The 22,628-nt window shown below is 42.8% G+C and overlaps 1 protein-coding gene across 1 annotated transcript in view; it reads left to right on the top strand.

The window, feature by feature from the left end:
• The window catches only part of CDKAL1 (CDK5 regulatory subunit associated protein 1 like 1), a 679,847-nt gene that overhangs the window by 258,123 nt on the left and 399,096 nt on the right, over positions 1-22,628 (top strand). Inside the window, 1 exon segment of the mRNA XM_069957933.1 lies at positions 20,426-20,529. Within this exon segment, the coding sequence (XP_069814034.1) occupies positions 20,426-20,529 (104 nt within the window).

The raw sequence follows: 22,628 nt of genomic DNA, 5'->3' as shown, positions 1-22,628 counted from the left end.
AGACCTTGACTGATCACTAGAATGAGCAGAGAGAAAATTTACGCTGACAAGGTGGTCCCATAGACTTAAACTGAGAGGTCACCATCACATGATACAGAGCTAGGAGAGAACATGCTTAGTGCACACTTTTTTTTTCTGGCTTATTTTAGCAATCCATTGAAGGGATTGTCCAGGCTTAGGAAAACATGACTTTCTTCTAGAAACAGCACCACTCTTGTTTTTTAATTTTTAAAACTATTCAGATTTTATGGTAAACAATTTATCCGACCAGTTTACCTTTTAAGGCAGCTTCACACACATCGTATCACAGCGGATTTTATGCTGTGGATCCGCAACAGAATTGATCTAAATAACTGAACACCGCATCAAATCTGCACCATCAGATCTGCTGCGGATCCTGTACATGTGAATGCACCCTTAACATGGTATTTTTAAAGTCATGTGTCGCACTGTTAAATAGAGTTAGAAACAAAGATTTGAATCTCAAGCAGTGTTTTTGGGTGCTCACACATGTTTGGAATTTGATCAGGTTTTTGGCCTGATGAATATCTAACTAAAGCTCGAGTGGATTCAAAAACGTATTGTCTCATAAAACCAAACAACAAGATAGTTTAGTACTAGAGATGAGCGAACCTTGAGCATGCTCGAGTCTTTCCGAACCCGAGCATTCGGCATAGCGGGGGCTGCTGAAGTTAGATAAAGCTCTTAAAGTGTCACTGTCGTTAATTTTTTTTTGCAGAAATCAATAGTCCAGGCGATTTTAAGAAACTTTGTAATTGGGTTTGTTAGCCAAATATGCCATTATCTGCATGTAAAAAGCCTTTTCCCAGGTCCCCCCTCTTCTCCTTTCTGCTGTCCACTCCTCAGAATCAGGAAATCTCGACTGTTTTTTCATCTCTTTCATCAGTCTGATCCTGTCTGGTCTATGAAGAGGGGAGGGAGGGGGAAGGAGTAAGATTAGCTGGCAGCTGAGAGCCAAGAACAAAGGATTACTCAGCAGGAGAGCTATTTAGAGCCCTAATTAGTGGTCAGATAGCTCAGTGCTGATGTCACAGGAGAGAGCCCGGGATGTGAATGTAAATGAACTCTTTGTTGTCCTGTTTTGCTGCTTTTACTTTCTCTCTCCATAGGAAAACCATGAAGACGGGGGAGAGCTTCAAACTGCTTTTTCATGATAAAAATTCATTTTTTTGTTTAATTAACCCAATTACAAAGTTTCTTAAAATCGCCTGTACTATTGATTTATGCAATAAAAATTTTAACGACAGTGACACTTAAAGCTTTCTGGAAAACATTAATACATGGATATGTTTTCCACATAGCCTTAGGACTTTATCCAAGTTCAGCAGCCCCCGCTATGCCGAATGTTAGGGTTCGAATAGACTCGAGCGTGCTCGAGGTTAGCTCATCTCTATTTAGTGACTTTATTTTTTTCCAATTTATGGCCAATTTCATCATTCCACTGATGAGTACATGAACGTAAAAACAGGGTGTGTTATTTTTGTCTTGCCACAGTTTGTTTAGGAAAGATGTTATGTTGTAAGATTTGTAACAACAAAATGTATTTTTTCACAGCATTTACGCAGATGATGTGTTTATTTAAGGTATAATTTCCTAGAATTTAAGACATTTTGGTAAACTAAGCAAATAATGTTGGATTTGAAAATGAAATGCTTGGTTTGTAATTATATTGAGTGTAGTCATTTTGCAACTCGATGCAGTTTTGGTTTCTTTTTGATCCATTTTTTTTCTTCATTTACCGAGTTGTATTCTTTTTGTGTTCTTTTTGTTTTATTTTGTAAACATTTGCATTATTTGATCCTTATTTTCCTAACATCATTACAAATGGTGTATGTACATGATTACAGCCTCAGTGTGTTTTTCCATAATACCATGATGTTCTGTTCTTCAAATAACATTCTCTGTACTGTAAGCAGAATATCTTTGTTAGTTAAAGGGAACCAATCAGCCCGTTTTGGCTGATATGGTTTCCTTGAGCATTGTATAAAGCACCTGGAGTGGCCCCTGCACGTACCGGCCGCGGCAGGTGCTTTATAACAGAGAAAATTACTTTTATTCCCCGGCTCGTGACTAGATACGAGCAGGGATGTAGTCATGGTGGGCGGCTCCCCGCTCGTATCTAGTCACTGCGCTCTGCCTGTCAGCGCACTCAGAGGGGATGATTGACAGGCAGAGAGGTCCGTTACTGGTCTCTCTGCCTGTCAATCATCCCACCGAGCGCGAATCGGAATAAATTACCGCCCGGTGGCGGCTGCAGGACGGGGGAATCAGCGGTCAGTGTGACAGCTGACCCCCTCCTGTAACTGCCCGGAGCGGAGGATTCTCCGCTCCGGGCAGTTTAACCCGTTAAATGCCGCTGTCAGAGCATGACAGCGGAATCTAACGGGTTCCGGTGTGTACCTGACGGCGCCGCAGGTCCACTTACATGATCGGAGGTCGCGCAGCACCGTCCGGTCCCTCCAACGTCTCCATGGTAGCTCCGGGGGCCTAATGAAGGCCCCCGGGCTTACCATGGATAAGCCATCCTGCTGACAGGGGTGGCTTTGCTACTGCCTGTCAGCAGGATGGTCACATGACACAATACACTGTACTGCAGAAGCAGTACAGTGTATTGTATACTGTGATCTAAGTCTTACACTAGTGTACACTAGTGTAAAAAAGTAAAAAAAAAAGTGCACCAACGGCTATCACTAATGGGCTCTGTTCTGCTGCCATCAGCTCTTTATGGCGATGGCGCAGAATAGTGCAGCAGCGCCGGTAATGCCCGCAGCCCCCTCCTCTCAGCTACCGGAGGTCGCTGAGAAGTTGGGGCAGAGTGTGGGCTCAGTCCCGGCCAGTCCCCGCACCGACGATCGCCGTTATTACCAGTATAACGGCAGCCACCGGTAACGGGCACTGCATGCTTTCATATCCTCTCACCGTTAATCCACAGTGAGAGGAGATGAATACATGCCCCCCCGCCCCCCCTGGAATAACCTTAGAGTTCACAGTGATTAATTCCTTAGGGTACAAACACACTTGCCGTATCCGCAGCGAGTTTCTTGCTGCGTATTCGCAGCGAGACTCGCTGAGAATCCCGGCCCTGTGTACTCAATGGCAGACAAAGTTGCAGCATGGATGTACAGCTCTGTTGTGAGTTCGTCCAGAGGCCGACCCATTAACCCCCCGCTGGAGACTATACATCACCTGGTCCCGACTATACATCACCTGGTCTTTTGCTGATTTCAGGCACGTCCCGCTCAGCCAATCAGTGCGCTGCCCCACCGCAGCACTGATTGGCTGAACGGGCAGTGAAGACGCCGGGAGCCCCGTAGCCGGGATCAGGTGACGTATAGTCTCCGGCGGCCGGGGAGTTAACTGGGCGAGCTGCGGACAAACTCGCAGCAGGGATGTACATCCCTGTTGCGAGTTTGTCTGCCATTGAGTACACATGGCTGGGATCCTCAGCGAGTCTCACTGCGAATACGCAGACAGAAACTCGCTGCGGATACAGCAAGTGTGTTTGTACCCTTAAAAAAAGATCAAACTCTCATTTTCTCCACCGCCAGAGGTGGCGGAGAGCATGGGGCAATGATCAGGGACTAGCCGATGTGGTCCTGGCACAAGTGATCAGCGGTATATACTATATACCACTGATCACTTGTTCCAAATGCTGCCGGCACTTTTTGTCCCGTCACCAAAAATCATTGGTAACAGGATAAAAAGTCAAGTGCCCCGGATTACCTGTAACCACTCCGCATTACCTGTAACCACTCCGCATTACCTGTAACCACTCCGCATTACCTGTAACCACTCCGCATTACCTGTAACCACTCCGCATTACCTGTAACCACCCCAGATTACCTGTAACCACTCTGCATTACCTGTAACCACCCCAGATTACCTGTAACCACTCCGTATTACCTGTAACCACCCCAGATTATTCATAACCACTCCAGTTTACCTGTAACTGCTCAGATTACCCGTAACCACCCCAGATAGCCAGTAAACACTCCCAGATTGCCTGTAACCACCCCAGATTGCCACAGGCTACCCATAACCACTACAGATTACCACAGATTGTCCGTAACCACCCCAGATTGCCCATACCCACCCCAGAATGTCTGTCACTCCTCCCCCAGATTGCCCATCACCACCCCAGTTTGCCTGTGACCTTCCCCAGATAGCCTGTAAACACCCCCAGATTGTCCGTTACCACCCCATATAGCCAGTAAACACCCCCAGATAGCCAGTAAACACCCCCAGATAGCCACAGACTGCTCGTACCACCCCAGATAGCAAGTAAACACTCCCAGGTTGCCCGTCACTACCCCAGATTACCTGTAATCTCATTTAAAAAAAAAAAATTTTAGCACCTGCGCTATTCTAATAACTGATACTAGCTGCGGTTTTGCACCAGCAAAATGACGCTCCTTCCCTTCTGAGCCCTGCTGCGTACCCATACAGTGGCTTATGCCCACATATGGGGTACCGTTGTACTCAGGAGAACATGCTTTACAAATTTTCAGTGCATTTTCTCTCCTGTTTCTCGTGAAATTGAGAAATTTCAAACTAAACAAACATATTGAAAACATTTATTTTTTCATTTTTACTTTCTAATTTTGAATCCTTTCCTCTAATACCTGTGGGGTCAAAATGCTCACTGCACCCCAAGATGACTCCTTTGAGGGGTGCCCTTTCCAAAATGGGGTGACTTTTGGGGGGTTTCTCTTCTGCGGACACTACAGGGGCTCTGCAAACGCACCCGGTGCTCGGAAACTTCTTCAGAAAAATCTGTACTGCAAATGCTAATTGGCGCTCCTTCCGTTCAGAGCCCCGCTGTGTGCCCATACAGTGGTTTATGCTCACACATGGGGTACCGTTGTACTCAAGAGAACCTGCGTTACAGATTTTGGGGTGCGCTTTCTCTCCCTTTCCTTGTGAAGTTGAGAAATTTCAGACTAAACAAACTTATTATTGGAAAAATTCTAGTTTTTAATTTTTACTGTCTAATTTTAAATACTTTCCTCTAATACCTGTGGGGTCAAAATGCTCACCACACCCCAAGATTTATTCTTTGAGGGGTTATCTTTCCAAAATGGGCTGACTTTTGGGGGGGTTTCACTTCCCTGGCTCTACAGGGGCACTGCAAACGCACCTGGCGCCTGAATACTTGTACAGCAAAATCTGCACTGAAAATGCTAATTGGCGCTCCTTCCCTTCTGAGCCCCGCTGTGTGCCCATACAGTGGTTAACACCCCCATATGGGGTACCATTGTACTCAGAAGAACCTGCGTTACAAATTTTGGGGTGATTTTTCTCTCCTGTTGCTTGTGAAAATGAAATACTTTAATGTGAACGAACATATTATTTGAAAATTTCTATTTTCCATTTTTTTTCCGGCCTAATTGTGAATACTTTCCTCTAGCCCCTGTAGGGTTAAAATGCTCATTATACCCCTAGATTAATTCCTTAGGGTGTGTAGTTTCCAAAATGGGGTCATTTATGGGGGTTTCAAGTATACAAGCCTCCTAAACACACTTAAAAAAAGAACTGGCCCCTAAGAAAATTAGTTTTGGAAATTTCATGAAAAATTGGTAATTTGCTGATACATTTCTAAGCCCCGTAGCACCGAAGAAAAGTAAAATATGTTTACGAAATTATGCCAGAATAAAGAGGACATATTGGTAATGTGACCTAGTAACTAATTTATGTGATACAACTTTCTTTTCTTAGAAGCAGAGAATTTCAAAGTTTGTAAAGTGCAAATTTTTCAAATTTTTCATGATATTTTTATGTTTTTCACAAAAAAGACAAACTATAGTGACCAAATTTTTCCACTAATATAAAGTACCATAGGTTACAAAAAAACAGTCTCAGAATCCCTAGCATATCAGGGCTCCAGATGGCGACCAAAATGGTCGCCAATGCGACTGATATTTTGCAAATGGCCCCATTTGCGACTGGCCCCGGCGGCGGCGCGCTGTCTCTTTAAGTATCGCCGGCTGATGCGCGGCTGCCGGGGGTGTCCCATCCTATCCCCGGCAGCGCGGCACATCAGTGAGCTGCCTGGGGCCCTGACTTCCGGCACAGGAAGCGCGCGTCAGAGACGCTTCCTGTGTCAGAAGTCACAGCCCCGGCGTACAGGGAGCTCACTGATGCGCGCGCTGCCGGGGATAGGACGGGACACCCCCGGCAGCCGCGCATCAGCCGTGGACAGCCCTGAAGAAGAAGAGGATCGCCGGGGGAGCGGGTTGTCAGGTGAGTTTGTGTGTTTGTTTTTTTTAAATACTGCTTAGCATGGAGGAAAGGGGGGGCATCTATAATGGGGGGAAGAGAAGGGGGGCATCTATAATAGGGGGAGAAGAGGGGCCATCTTCAAGGGGGGGAGAGGGGGCTAGCTATAAGGGGAGGGGGTATCTATAATGGGGGGGGAGGAGGGGGCATCTATAATGGGGGGGAGGAGGGGGCATCTATAATGGGGGGAGGAGGGGGCATCTATAATGGGGTGGAGGAGGGGGCATCTATAATGGGGGGGAGGAGGGGGCATCTATAATGGGGGGGAGGAGGGGGCATCTATAATGGGGGTAGAGGGGGTCATCTATAAGGGGAGGGGGTATCTATAAAGGGGGGAGAAGAGGGGGCATCTATAATGGGGGGGAGGAGGGGGAATCTATAATGGGGGTAGAGGGGGTCATCTATAAGGGGAGGGGGCCATCTATAAGTGTAGGGCAAACTGGCTGCAGACACTGGGAGATAGATATATGCACAATTATTATTATCAGGGCCCCTCAGGTGTCTGTATTGTAGGGGGTCACTTGCATTAGTCACTAGGTGAGAGATATATCTATCTATATACACATCTTGTGGGGGGGTCACTATGGCTGCAGTCATAAGTCTAGCTCAGTATGTATAGACTGTTGCAAGCTTTTAAAGGGAACCTGTCACCCCCGGTGATGGGGTGACAGGCTCCCAACCCCCGTTAGAACCCCCTATACTCACCTGCGCGCACACAGAGATGAGTCCAACACTCATAGAGAATGACGGAGCACTGGACTCTCCCGTCATTCTCTATGAGCGTTGGACTCATCTCTCAGCGCACGCCGGGCTGCAGCGGCTGAGATCTCCGTGACCCGACCATCTTCAGAAGCGGGACCCGGCGCGATGAGGTGAGTATAGGGGGTTCTAACGGGGGGTTGGGAGCCTGTCACCCCGTCACCGGGGGTGACAGGTTCCCTTTAAGTTCAAGTTCAGAAGAGTAAGCCTCATTAAAAGGCTAGCCAAGTGAAGCTGAAGTACTGAATCAGACTGTATATGGTTGTCAAGTTGCAAGTTTCCATGTTGAACATTTTCAAACTAAGAAAAGAAAGGATCTAAAGGAGGAGGAGGCTGCCGTGGCCTCTGCACACAGTAAGTCCCATGTAACATAACATTAATTTTACATGGTTTAAAATGTTGGCGACCAAATATTCTATTTGGCGCCTAAATTTTTCAGGTTAGGAGCCAATGGCTCCCAGGTAAATTTTTTAGTCTGGAGCCCTGCATATGTTAAAGCATCACTGAGCTATAAGCGCATAAAGTGAGACAGGTCAGATTTTGAAAAATGAGGCTGATCATTAAGGCTCAAATAGGCTTGGTCCCTAAGGGGTTAATGGTGATAGGAGATTCCTTCTAAAACATTTATTACACAACTCTATTTGAAAATTTCAGAAGTGTAAAGTGTTTAAAAAATTTTTGTCCTAACTTTATATTTCGAAGGGGTATTCCACTCAAACATAACTTTTCATATGTTGCTGCTCATAGTGAGACAAACAATTCATTCCATACTTGTTTTCTTTTAAGTCTCCTTCATTCTGAGCTGCTGCTTTCTGCTCAGGACACAAAAAACTGTATGTAAGCTGCTCTCTCCATCTCCCCCGCCCGAGACAGCTGATGTAAAAAAGTCCCTGGCAGGCATGTGGGAATGCATAGGTAGGTTTTTAAACCAGATGAACTTTTTCACCCCTTGCTGCAAAATGATGTTTCGCTAAAATCATGAATAGCAGGGGAGTTCTCACATCATGACGTTTTCGGAACGTCATGATGTGCAGGGGCTCTATAAAGCAAGCTCAGGAGCTGACCTCGCTTCATAGAGAGTAAGGTCCGCACAGTGTTCAAGTGCTAGTGACAGGAGCTGCGCTTTTTCCACTTTTTGTTCAGGGCCTCCCACAGTGTGTCTGCGTCAGTCCTGATCAGTTTGTGTCACTGTGGGAGATCTTATATTTACCCTCCTGGGGCGATTATATTTACCTCCGATCTTCTCATAATCTCATGCAGACTCTATAAGAAGAGCCCAGATAAGGCTAGGTTCACACTGCATTTTTTCAATCTGTTTTTTTTTTTTTTTTTTTTTGCAAATAGCGGATGAAATAAAAGGATGCAATTGTGTGCATCCATTTTAATCTGTTTTTCCATTGACTACCATTGTAAAAAAAGGATCAAAATGGATCCGTTTTTTTTTTTTAACGGACACAGAAGTAGTGTCAGCTATGTTTGTGTCCGCCAAAAAAAAATCAGTTTTAATCCGTTTTTTTTTTTACAATGGAAGTCAATGGAAAAACGGATTAAAACGGATGCACACAAATGCATCAGTTTTTTTCATCCGTTTTTTTTTTTTTTTTTTTTTGCAAAAAATGATAAAAAAAAAAAAACGAATTGCAAAAACACAGTCTGAACCTAGCCTAACACTGATCAATGCTATGCAATGGTGTAGCATTGACCAGTGTATGCAATGTAATGATTGCATGTTATAGTCCCCTAGGGGAACTTAAAAAGTGTAAAGAAAATACTCCAGGACCAAACAACTCCCCATCTGACTGTACTGTTTAACACTTACCTGCGGGGAGAGGGGGGGATACCGGCGGACATTAACACCGCATACATAAAAGTATTACCAAAACAGGGAAAGGACCCCACTTCCCCGGCAGCATATCGCCCGATCTCCCTGATCAATGTCGACCTAAAACTAGTTTCAAAACTTTTAGCTGATAGACTGTCCTCTTTCCTTCCTAGACTAATTGCCACTACTCAGGTGGGCTTCATACAGGGGAGGTCGGCGGTTGCCAATCTGCGTAAAGTAGTGGCAGTCTTGGACCATGTGCGATGCCACCCCGAATCCCACCCGTCCCCAGCTCTCCTCTCCCTAGATGCAGAAAAAGCGTTTGACAGTGTGAGCTGGGGATGGATGGGAGCGGTCCTTGACAGAATGGGGTTTACGGGGTCCTTTAGATCTTTCCTGGCGGGCTTATATGCAGAACCCAGGGCAAGGATACATACTTCGGGCTATTTATCAGCTCCCATTTCTCTCCAAAGGGGTACGCGACAGGGGTGCCCATTGTCGCCCCTGTTGTTTAATATAGCACTAGAGCCCTTCCTGAGATGGCTAGCGGGCAGTAAAGTACGGGGGATTAAGGTGGGCCCGGTGGAAACGAAAATAACGGCTTTTGCTGATGATTTAATGTTATTCTTAGCGTCCCCACAAACAGATCTACCGGTCATATATCAGATGCTGGAGAGGTTCGGAGAATTCTCAGGCTTTAAGATCAACTTAACAAAGAGTGAATTACTGGACCTATCTACCTCCCAGTCTCTTCGCTCTCAGTTGGCTGCAGATACACCGATTAAAGTGACCACCAAGCCGATCAAATACCTGGGCATATTTATTGGCCGCACTCCAGAATCCCTGTATCACCTAAACTACCCTCCACTCTTCCAGAAAATAATAACCGAGCTCAGGAGATGGGAGGGTCTTCCTCTTTCGTTTTTGGGTAAATGTCACTTGATCAGAATGCTAAGCTTCTCCAAAATACTATACCACCTCCAAACCATACCACTGCTGCTGCGACACCAGGATGTTATAAGGATTCAGTCTGTCTTCTCGAGATACATCTGGTCAGGTAAGAGACCCCGGATAGCACTGGCCAAACTGCAACTCCCCAGGTCCAGGGGGGGACTAAACTTCCCCGATTTGAGGAGATACAACGTCGCCTGCTTACTGCGACATTGTGTTGACTGGTTACAGGGATCTAATTTCTACTCCAATGTACCTTTAGAAGCAGCGCTAGCCGCCCCCTGGTCATTGACGGCATTGTTACACACAAAATATTCGGCGCTACCATCTGCTGTTAAACAACACCTTATCCTAAAAGACGCCATAGCGACCTGGAAAATCACGAGAAAGATGTATGGTTTGCCACAATTACTGTCCAGATATCTTCCCCTATGGGGACACCCTGAATTCAGACAAGGCGGGGAAAACTCGATGTTCAGGAAGTGGAGATTAGCAGGAATCGTTTCCCTGCACCAGATGTTCCACCACCATGAACACAGATTCCTCACCTTCCCGGAATTCTGTGCCAAATTCTCACTGCCTCCATCTCAGTTTTTGGCCTATTCCCAGGTCGTGGGGTTCCTGAAGTCACGGCTACGGGATATATCCTCCCTAACCAAATCAACTGAGATGGACGCAATGGTCACCGATCCCCCAACTAACCCATCATTATCCTATCTTTATCACAAATTGGGGACCCGGTCAAATGACTCTCTTAGCATGAACATGTTTAACAAGTGGGCTACCATTTTCAATGACAATGACCTGCCGAAAAAAATTTTAGAGGGCTGGGCGACAGTACGAAAAGCGGTCCCCAGTGAAAGATGGCGAGAAACCCAGTATAAATTAATACATAGAGCCATTTATGGCTTTAATATACCTCCCCACCCCCTAGCGCCCGACAGACTACTGGCATGCCCGAAATGCCAACAGGCCTCTACTGACCTGACTCACGGCATATGGTCGTGCAAGTACACCCAAGAATTCTGGAATCTTCTCGTAGCGTTAATACAGCATAAATGGAAGATTCAGCTGCCCTTAACCCCACAATTGCTTTTATTCCATTCGGTCCCGGAATCATTGAAGGTATCTAGGGCCCTACATGCCCTCCTCCTGGTAGCTAAACGATGTCTCTTGCAGAAGTGGCTGCAACCAGTATTACCTACCATGACGGACGTGCTTGGACAAATGAGACACTATTTATTCCTTGACAGAGTGGAATGTATGAGAATGAAAGAAATGACTACCGCAAAATTCTTTAAAAAGTGGAGACACTTTATAGTAAACTTCTTGTCTGACCCAGAGATAAGGGAGCTGATGGCGCCATTTGTGGGCACAACGTGGTATCTGACGTCAGAGTTGGCAGGGTCCCTGGGCCGGTTGAAAGTAGTGGAATTTGGGAGATAAATATAGAGATGGAACTGCGCTTGCTAGCTGACTCCTTTAACAAATAAAGGTGGTATGTCGTTGCACCTGCGGAGGGGGGGAGGATTTTGGTTTTTGTTTCGTTTTTGCTGATTTGAATTTCTGTCCTGTTTTCTTTGTACCATACACCTTGCTCTTTGGACGATTGTTGTGAATAAGTCCAAACTGCAGTCACAGAATGTTTTGTATTATTTTTATTGGAAAATTAATAAAAAGAATTAAAAAAAAAAAAAAAAAAAAGTGTAAAGAAAAAAAAAATAATGTCAAAATATTTAAAAAATATAACAAAGCCCCTCCCTCAATAAACATTTAAATCACCCCCTTTATTATTTTATCAATTAAACAAGTAATAATGAATAGACATATTATATATCGTAGTGTGTGTACTTGTCCAGTCTAGTAAAATATAACAATATTATCCCCTTGTGAACGGCATAAACAAAAAGAGGGATAAAATGCCAGGATTGATGATTTTATCATATTGTATATCAGGTTATTTAAAAAAATATTTTTCAATAAAATTACCATCTACACAAATATGATGCAGCTAAAACCTAGAGATCATGGCACAAAAAATTACAACCCATCCAGCCCTGTAGGTAGAAAAATAAAAGTGCTATGGCTTTTAGAAGGCGATAAGGAAAAAACAAAAATGAAAAATGGCTTGGTCATTAAGGCCAAATCAGGCTGCAGAGGCAAGGACTTAAATTAAGTGAAAAGATGAAGTTGAAACACAAAAATTTATTTTTATAATGGGTTAAATATATGTTTGACTGCAAATTAATTTTACTGCTTCTAATTTGTTTAGTTTGTTTTCACTCCATGAACTTTTTGTTTGGAGTGTCTTTAACACAAAATGTACTCAAGTGTTTCATCATGCTGTGTTCTAAATAAAAGACACGTCTGCTGATATATAAGTGTACACGTTGTCTCTTTCCTCTTGACCTGTTTCTGATTCCCTTGTCTGCATTCAGCAGAAGATTTATGTAGATAGTTGAGCGTTACGCTACTTTATATTGGGCTAAAACGGAGTCTGCAAGAAAATTGTCAATTCAAAATGTGCTTGTGCTGCATGTTCTGTGTAACAATGGTCTTAAGATTTTATTAAAAAAAAAAAAAAAGTGTGCAAAAGTGCATATTACCGGTAGTAGTATTTCTTCCCTTACTTTCAAGTGAACTTTTAGATCGATTTAAAAGTAGTGGCCCTCTTGCTTCTGTAACTTTCTGTGGATTGTGAAAATGTTAGGAAGACTAAAGCCCCTATTAGATTGGACGACTGAGGAGCAAACAAGTGCTGTCGGCACAAGCGGGTGAGTACAGGGGAGGCTGCGGGGAGATGCTGGGGGGCTGCCCCATAGGCGATAACATCCAGGCAGCCCATAGGTGATAACATGTTGAAAGGCAAACGACTGCAACAATCAGCCGACATCTTTCATGTTGGCTGATCATTGCCTTCTGTTACGCAGAACAATTATCGGCCGATAATCGTTCCGTGTAATAGGGCCTTTAGGCTACATTCACACATTCAGTATTTTTTAAACTGTATATATGATGTCTGCAATTGTCAACAATCCGCAAAGCATTGTCTGTAATGCATCTGTAATCCATATTTTTTGTGAATCAACCAAAAGGGTAATGTGCTAGTTAAAGGGGTTGTCCGGCGATAAAAAATTATTCACAGAATAACACACATTACAAAGTTATACAACTTTGTAATGTATGTTATGTCTGTGAATGGCCCCCTTCCCCGTGTTTCCCCCCACCCACGCTAGACCCGGAAGTGTGGTGCATTATACTCACCGCATCTCGTGTCGTCCACGGTCTCCGATCCTCAGCAGTGACGTCTTGTTCGGGAGGCCGGCGGATCTTCCAGAGTGCCGGCCACCCTCTGCAGCGTCATCCGAAGCTCAGCCGCGATTGGCTGAGCATAACTGTGCTCAGCCAATCGCGGCTGAGTGGCTGATGACGCGGCCACGTCATCAGCTGCTCAGCCGCGATTGGCTGAGCACAGTTATGCTCAGCCAATCACGGCTGAGCTTCGGATGACGCTGCAGAGGGCGGCCGGCACTCGGGAAGATCCGCTGGCCGCCCGAAGAAGACGTCACTGCTGAGGATCGGAGACCGTGGTCGGCACGTGACAGGTAATGTATAGCGCACCACACTTCCGGGTACACGGGTGGGGGTGGTGGGACACGGGGAGGGGGCCATTCACAGACATAACATACATTACAAAGTTGTATAACTTTGTAATGTGTGTTATTCTGTGAATAATTTTTTATCGCCGGACAACCCCTTTAAAGGGGTTATCCAGCGCCACAAAAACATGGCCACTTTTCCCCCTACTGTTGTCTCCATTTCAGGTGCAGTTTGCAATTAAGCTCCATTTACTTCAATGAAACTGAGTTTCAAAACCCCACCCAAACTGGAGACAACAGTAGGGGGAAAGTGGCCATGTTTTTGTAGCGCTGGATAACCCCTTTAAATAAATGGGAATAGTTTCTTCCGTAAAAATTACTGCTCTGTTAAAACTCTGTGAAGTCAGAGGCTTGATGCAGTGGACACAATGGGCCTGATCGTCCCCTGCAAGCCACAGCCTATTACACAGATAATGGCAGGTTAGCCTCTTGCATCCCTGCGCTGCTAAATGCTTAAACCGAATCTACATCCTGAGGGTCTTGTGGTACTCATCTTGGGATTCAGAGTACTGAGACAAAAGTTCAGGAACTAGAGAAATCTCTTACAGTTGTAAAGTGGGGGGCCTCTGTTCCCTTGATTTGTGAAGTGAATGCAGTAATGACTACTGACGACCCCTATACACCCCAGCAGATAATAATAATTATATGTGTCATTCAGCAAAACCAAATATTGCCTATATTAGGCAAAATAAGAGTGACAGCAGTCAGCTAACATTTTGACAGCTATCATGGGTCAAGGAGACACATTTTGCATACTTGCCCTGTCTGTTAAGACATCGTGTTGACCCTCATGAAATTTATGATTCTGTTAGTGTGAACACAGCCTGTAAGACTGATTTTTAGCATTCTTTTGGTAGTAGTTTGTGTGTGTGTGTGTGTGGGGGGGGGGGTGTTTCTTTATAATGCACTTACTACTGCACTTACTACTGCATCAAGGCTTCACTTCCAGGCTTCACTTCCTGACTCCCAGAGTTGTGCTGGTTGTGTCTGCTGGAGAGGATGATGGCACTGGTGGGACACTGAGCATCCCTCTGCCATCATCCTCTCCAGCAGCCACAGCCCGCACAGCTCTGGGAGTTGGGTTGTGACATCACCATTTTATCTAGAAAGTGAAGCCTTGATGCAGTAGTAAGTGCAGGGAAAAAAGCACTTTATGTGCATTTCTCATAATGTGTACATTGGTGATTTGTATCACTTTTGGGGGGCAATACAATACTTTAATAAAAATCACCGGACTTCTCCCTTAATGTAGGTTTTTTGTTTTTTTTTTTTACCTGTTTGCCCTGAGCAGATTTGCAGTTGTAAGAGCCAGGATTATTTTAGCATCCTGTTTTTACTTGCTTTTGATCTAAGTAATCAGTTTTTAGGCATTTTTATCAGTGGTAAATTCATGCTTTTACTATCAAGACTGTGTTTTACCAGCTCACACTAATCCTGTTGCAGTTAATAAATCTTTCAATAGTATTTTTTTTTTTCAGGTCTCCTAAATAAGTGTCACTGGCAGAATTATGACAGATCTTTTGGCATGAAGACAGCTGTTTTAAAAACATATTTTCATCAGATGTCAATGGTTGTAGTGAACAAACTGTGACAGAAAAGATATACATGAGGTTGATTTTTATGTGTATGCTAGCAGTAATGAGATGGCTTTTCTCTTTCTGACACAGCACTGACAGTGACAGCTTCTGTTGCTTGTCTCATGAGATCTATTAAGACAGACTTGCATTGTCATTTCAACCCTAGTGCTGTCCGGTCAAACATCAAGTCTCGGAGATGAGAGCTGTTGACTTGCAGGACCAGTTTAACCTTTGTCTGATACAATATAGTTCTCCAACTGGGAGATCTTTCAGATGTGCAAACCTGTTTTGGGTAATATAACTGTGACCATCTAAATCTTTTGCAGAGGTCTTTTAATGTCCCTGTGAAGGTATTAATGTGACCTGAGGCAAATTCAGCCACATAGTAAAAAAGGCATTTTTTCCTGGCATGAATAGTTGTGTCTTGTCACTTTAAAAATTCCTCTCACAGCTTGTGAAGCCTGTACTGAATTGTGTGGACTGAGATTTTTTTTGTACATAGAAAGTGTTTAGAAAAGACACTTCTTTCTTTACTGAAGTAAGATACAATGTTAATATGCAATAAGAGAAAATACAGAGCTTAGGGTTATCCCCCTAATGCTAATGCTTTATCCTTGGAAATCTTAAAATGCTAGCTATGGGTGTATGAAACAATATTGTCAGAAGAGCTCTTTGTAAATAAAATGTCAGTGTACTCAACGTTTATTCCTGTAGTCACTCCGCTCACTCCTACTTAGACAAAATGTGGTTCTGGGCAAAGAGGCAGGTAGGGCCCCAAATACTCAGAAGGCGTTATTACAGGATCTGAAAAGGTCACCCAAAGACACATGTGCCATGTACTTTACTGTACATAATTATCTAATACTGCTATATACAAGGTTAAGATATTACCGCCATACATAAACAATTAATTCTACAGTGTTGAAAAAAAAACAAAACACTATACAAAGACCAATAATTCAAAGGGTACCACTTTACAAGACCTAGACAATACTACCACATTTTAACCACTGCATTACTACTAAATAATACCACTATACCAGCAAAATAATAAGTCTCTATATATAGAGCATTCTTCCCCACATACAGTGCCATTCCCCTGATTACACCCCCAACACACACACATTCTCTTCACCATTCAACCAAATGGCTGATATTTACAGAGAAAGAGGAATAGTCATTGGAAACTTATTTTCACACTGCCTATTTTCCGCATCTCCCACATTTCACCAGTGATCTTTTGCTGGCTGCCAACCTAAGGTTAAACGCTCACTAGACTGATTTGTCATCACCCGGTTCAGAGGTTGTGGGAGGGGATCAGGCAAGTGACAGGTAATCTAGGAAGTGGCAAGGGATTGGAGAGGTGGTGGATGAACAGGGAGGTAACAGCCCATTATAGTATCACACAAGTATTTATGCACAAACACATTCAGTAGAGATGAGTGAATTTACAGTAACAGTGAAGCAAATTGAATAGTTAGCTAGTCAGTTGGCTGCCTAATAACCCAGTGCTGTTCTGCTCCTGGTGTTGGGAAAAGCTGGATCCAGTCCTTGGAAACTGAGAGAAGTTTCCCTGGACAAAATCCAGCTTTTCCTAGCACCCGGGGAGTGGTGGCACTGAGGTAAAAGGCGATTCTCTTAATTATTTCTGTAAATTTTCTCATCGCTAACACAAAATGAAATTTACTGCACTTATATAGTGGTGGTGGTCAGCCAGTGTCTCTGATTGCAGATCAGTCCTCTCTAGGCAGTTTGTCTGAAAGGAATACTTAAATATAGTTGCATCTCTGACTCCAAATGTGTTGGAGCTGTAGTCTACGGGTAACTCATCTGTCTGGAGACCTGCCAGCAGTTCATTCACTGGTTCAACTCCCTTGATGGAAATGAAATAGTGGTCTTTTTTTTTTTTTTTGTCTTTTCATTATTGTATCATTTTTAAGGCTATGTTCACACACAGTATTTATGCTCAGTATTTTGGTCAGTATTTTGCAACTAAAACCAGGAGTGGATTGAAAACACAGGCTTTATTTGCATACTGTTGAAATAGTGGATGGCTGTCATTGAATGGCAAATAATTGCTGTTATTTTAAAACAATGGCTGTTATTTGCCATTAAATTATGGCAATTCACTAAATTTCAACAGTGTGTGAACAGAGCCTTAAAAATGTTACAATAATGAGAAAAAGAAAAAAAATATATTTCATTTCAATCAGGGGGTTCAAACCAGAGAATGAACTGCTGGCAAGTCTCTAGACAGGTGAGTTACCCCCTAGACCATAGCTCCAACACATTTGGTCTTATAGAATCAACTATATCTGAGTGATTATTTCAAACATGGTCTGTCTACAGAGGACTGATCTGCAATCTGAGACACTAGCTGGCAGCTGAGCAAGCAGGAGGCCGAGCAGAAGAGAAGGGAGGTGGATGGAGTGCTGAGGCGTGCTAGAGTGTGGCACAAACAACTCTTCTTTCACACTTCATTACAGTAGGAGACGGGAGATTGTACATAATCCAATGCACAGAAAATTACCAAAAGGCACCATTCTCACTAGGAGACTACCAGCTACAGCTCACTTTCAGCAGCTTAGGTAGGGCCTGGGAGCTGACAGATTCCTTTTAAAGGAGTTATCCAGCCCTTCAAAAACAAGGCCACGTTTCACCCTACTGTTGTCTCCAGTTCAGGTGCGGTTTGCAATTAAGCTCCATTTACTTCAATGGAACAGACTTTCAAAACCCCACCCAAACTGGAGACAACAGTAGGGGGAAAGTGGCCATGTTTTTGTAGCGCTGGATAACCCTTTTAAGGTATAGAAACATCTCCAAGATAACAAAGAGGAATGGGAGGCCTCTGGAGCTACAGTTCAAGTGTCATAACAAAGAGTCTGAATAGGTATGTCCATGAAAAATACTAGTTTTTCCATTTTAATAAATTTTCTAAATTTGCATTGTCATTAAGGGATGTAAACATTTTTACATTTTAGCACAAAAGCCCAACAAAATGTAAAACATGAAAGGGTCTAAAGACTATCCAAATGGATCATACTCCATAGTAGAAAAGATCTTCTATGTCTTCTAGTAGCCCTGCATCATACTGGAATTTTATTGTTTGCACATAAATATTTATATTCTTTTTATGCTGGCACTTGTTTATGTAGAATTTCTCAGCAGTCATTTTAAAACCACAAGCACACATTGCATTTACAATACCCAGTTATGAATCACTGACTTTATATCACATTGTTTGTCTTTTGTTTGCCAGTACCATTATTAACTGAACATTTTCAATTAACTTGTTTGACTAGAATCAAGGAAGGAGGGCACTGTTTGTGTAAAATATTTTTGTCACAAGAGTGTGTGCAAACAGTAATAAAATGAATATTGGTCCATCTTTTGTATATAATACAGTATATGCACAAATAAAGTTTTTATTAAAAAAAAAAAAAAAAAGCCTTGACCAGTAATTGCTAGCAGCCCTCCCTGTAAGCTAAGCTTTTATTAACCCATAGGGGACACAGCCAGTTTTGGCGTTTGACACGGCCACATTTTTCAAATATGACGTGTTACTTTAAGCATCAATAACTTTGGAATGCTTTTACCAATCCTTGTAATTCCAAGATTGTTTTTTTTCGTGACATATTCTACTTTGTTAGTGGTAAACTCTGGTTTATAACTTTAGAATTTTTTTGTGAAAAAACTCCAAAATGTTGTGAAAAATTTAAAAAAATTGCATTTCTCTACATTTGAAAGTCTCTGCCAATAAGGAAAATAGTAATACTACATAAATTATTTATTAATTCATATGTAGAACATGTCTACTTTATAATAACAGCATTTGGTGAACATGCTTTTACTTATTTAGGATAGAGGCCGTTAATGTTTAGTAGCAATTTTCAGATTTTTCATGAAAATTTCAAACTGAGAAATTGTTTAGGCACCAGTTCAGTTTTGCAGTATATTTTGGAGGCCTGTATAATAGAAACCCCCATAATTTACCCCATTTTGAAATATTCACCCTTTCAAGTATTCAAATCTACAGTCACACAGTTTTTTTTAACCCTTTGGGCATTTCACAGGAATAGCTGCAAAGTAAGAGTGAAAAGTTAAAATTTGCATTTTCTTTGCAGAGATTCCAATGTAATCCTTTTTTTTACCACACCAATTAGTTACCGATCCACCAATGCCGGCAATTGCCGATGCTGGTACTCTTTTGGGGGTCCAGTGGCAGTTACACTAGACTGTCAGCTATCAGCTGACAGTTTAGTTGCGGCTCCCGGTCACTGTTTGTGTAAACAGCAAGCATCTGAAGCTGCACAGTTATAATACGTCATCGTGCTGAAACTAACCTTCTACCATGACGTATTATAACTGCATGGAGCGGCTAGAGGTTAAGGAAGTTTGTATATCATTTATATTTTTTGTCAATTTAGTGTTTATAAAAAGGCAAAAGTGGCAGAATTTCAAGTGGAGACCCTTCCTGGAACACCACTTAAATTCTGCCTCTCCAATTGATTCAGTGGGATTTCTCGTACACCTCCATTCTCTGCCCCAAAGAATTGACATGTCTGATTAAGCACCTATTTGTTATATTTTTTCCCCACTCAGTTTACATCCCTTCTCTCCTCCTCCCGCTTCACCTCTTTTGTCTTGCTTTTTCTGTTTCTTTTTCGTAATTTTTTAATAGTTTGGTTTGGTTACCTTTTTTGGCAGCTTTTAGATATCTAGCTTTTCTAGAGTTTGAGGTGTTTTTGAAGCCCTTCTATGTGGTACAACCTCACTCTGTTTAAGAATGAGTGCAGCCAGCTCACTGTTCCCTGGACAGTTAAGCGCACGGTCCACCTTTCCACTGAGGTTAAGATGCATCCAAAAAAAACTAAGCCAAATCAGCGCTTTTTTGCAAAGAACCTCACTCTACCCCACTCACCTGCCTTATGCCTGCCACCTTTCCCCATGCTTCCACTTCATTCTCTTGGTCTTAGGCCCTTTTCTCACGTCCATGGTTCTGTCTGCAGTTGTGGACAGAACACAGGACTGATGGATTTCAGTGGCCCTGTTGCAGTTCATGTTGTGAGTCTGGTGCTGTAGGCTGCACTACGGACGTGTGAATAAGGCCTTATAGCTAGATGCCTCTGTTTTGGTTCTTCACTTCCTAATAAACATGTGGGCCACTTTCTGATGTATAATTAACTCAGCTGTATGCTGTTTCAATTACTGCTTGTCCTTTTATTCTTTTTAATATTTCTTGCTTAGTTATTTTTCTTTGAAAATTTTATAAACCATTCTTGAAACAAAAATAAGAAAGGTTTCATGCACGTTTGTCTGCTTTAAAATGTTACAATTTTGTGGTTTTATTATGTTTACAGCTGCTTAAATGCATGTACGTACTGCAAGACAAAACATGCCAGAGGAGAGCTCGCCAGTTACTCCATAGAAGAGTTGGTTGATCGAGCAAGGCAGTCTTTCCAAGGTAAGAAAACATTGTGTTAAACCTAATACTGAAAAAAAAAAAAAAAAAAAAAAAAAAAAACACCTTGTAAAGTATTATTTATAGTATGGCCTAAAATTTGTAATTAGAAACAGTAAATCATTTGATAAAGTTCATTGATCTTGAAATAGAATTTAAACTCTGAGGGGGAGATTTATCAAAGGGTGTAAAATTTAGACTGGTGCAAACTTCCCACAGCAACCAATCACAGCTCAGCTTTCCTTTCAGCACTGCCTAAAGCTGAGCTGTGATTGGTTGCTGTGGGTGGTTTGCACCAGTCTAAATGTTAAACCCTTTGATAAATCTCCCCCTGAGACTAGTTAAAGGGAATCTGTCAGCACCTGGGCCCTACCAGAGGTAACCAGAGTTACCTTTTGAAAATCTGCCTGTAAAGGGGATTATGCACTCGAGTCTCCTAATAAAGAGTCAAAGAGGAGTTGTGGCTCTGCGTTTGTGCCGCACTCTGGCTCACCTCACCTCTCCCTCCCTCCTCTCCATGAATAATCAGTGCTGCCTTGCCTCCTCCTGGCTTATGCTGTTAGTATCTGACAACAGAGGACTGATCTGCAATCATATATAGTTGAATCTCCTAGCCTGGGTTGGAGATGTGGTTTAGTGGTAGACCACTTGTCTCGACAGCAGCAACAACAAACTTTTTTTTTTTTTCGGTTCAATTCCCCTGATGGACGACCCCTGACTTTTAAAGAGATTGTCAAGGGTTAGCCTTATACGCCAGAAAATGCTAACCCCTGCCTGACCGCGGTCCTGCTGCGGTCAGGCAGGGGCTAACTGCAGCTAAATTAATAAAACAACAAACAGGTAACTCACCTGGGCCCGTTCCCGACCTCCGCACGTCGTCTTCGCTCCCGTTCCCGGCGTGCCAGTGTGACGTACACTGGCTGCGCTGGGGATGCTTGATCGGAGACGCTCGGCTGTTTGCGAGAGCTTCGGAAGAATGACAGAGGCTTCAGGATGCTCCGGAGGTACCCAAAGCCTCTGTCATTCTTCCAAAGCTCCCCCGAGCAGCCGAGCGTCTCCGACTAGACACTTGGCTACGCCGGGAACTGAAGTAGAGAAGGATATGCGCAGAGGTGCCCAAGTGAGTTAACTCATTGTTTGTTTTTTTTAAATGGTTGTCCCATACGGTGGGGATGCCGGCCATTTTTGAGCTTCCCCACTGTGTGGGGTGACTATGCCCGGGGTATAAGACGACCCCCGACTTCTTACAAGATTTTGGGGGGTTAAAATGTCGTCTTATACGCCGGAAAATACTGTAGTTATTTATTTTTTTTCTTATTATTGTATCATTTGCAAGTGAAAAGAATTCCCAGTCAGGTGCTAATTAGTTTTATATATATTTTTTACTACAATGAATCGCAGAGCGACGGCAGCAGATTGTTGCTATCTTAGTAGTTTGTCTTTGACAAAGACAATGACATACAACGATCAGCCGATATCGTTCACGTCGGCTGATTGTTGCCTTCTATTACATGCAGTGATAATAGGCCATATTGGCAGATAATTGCTTCGTACAATAGGACCTTTATGCTTAGAGGCTTTCAAGAAAAACATATAATATCTGAACTTTTTAAATTCCCAGATACATTTTTAAAACCATAAATTCCAAATATAAAAACATTTGGTAAAAAATTAAAGGTCATTGTTGATAAAGGGAATAAGGCCAAAATGAGATAGTGAAACTGTACAGCAACCAAGAATAGAACTGTTTATAGTTGAATCATGCATTGTACAATCAGCATAAAACACATCTCAACATTGTTGAGTGAGAATTAAGGAATGTTAGAGGGGATTGTTGTAAAATTATTTAGCATAGATCTGACGTTTTAATGCCAAATTGTACTGCACCAAATAGATTTATTCCATTAAATATCATGCCAAAAGGGAACAGTTTCCAACTGGAATCATCTGTTTCAAATGAGAAGCATTGTTATGGTTCATGTTATGATATGTAAGGGCCTGGTGAACATTACAAATGTACATGGTCTTAAAATTAAAGAGACAATTCACCATGTTGTTTTTTTTTTCTCTTTGTATTCTTATGTTTATAAGAAATGTGTTTT

Source organism: Dendropsophus ebraccatus, chromosome 2 (assembly GCF_027789765.1).
Source record: "Dendropsophus ebraccatus isolate aDenEbr1 chromosome 2, aDenEbr1.pat, whole genome shotgun sequence".
NCBI classification, from domain to species: Eukaryota; Metazoa; Chordata; class Amphibia; order Anura; family Hylidae; genus Dendropsophus; species Dendropsophus ebraccatus.
Note: the sequence above shows the minus strand (reverse complement) of the source record. Positions and strands in the feature narration are given on the sequence as shown.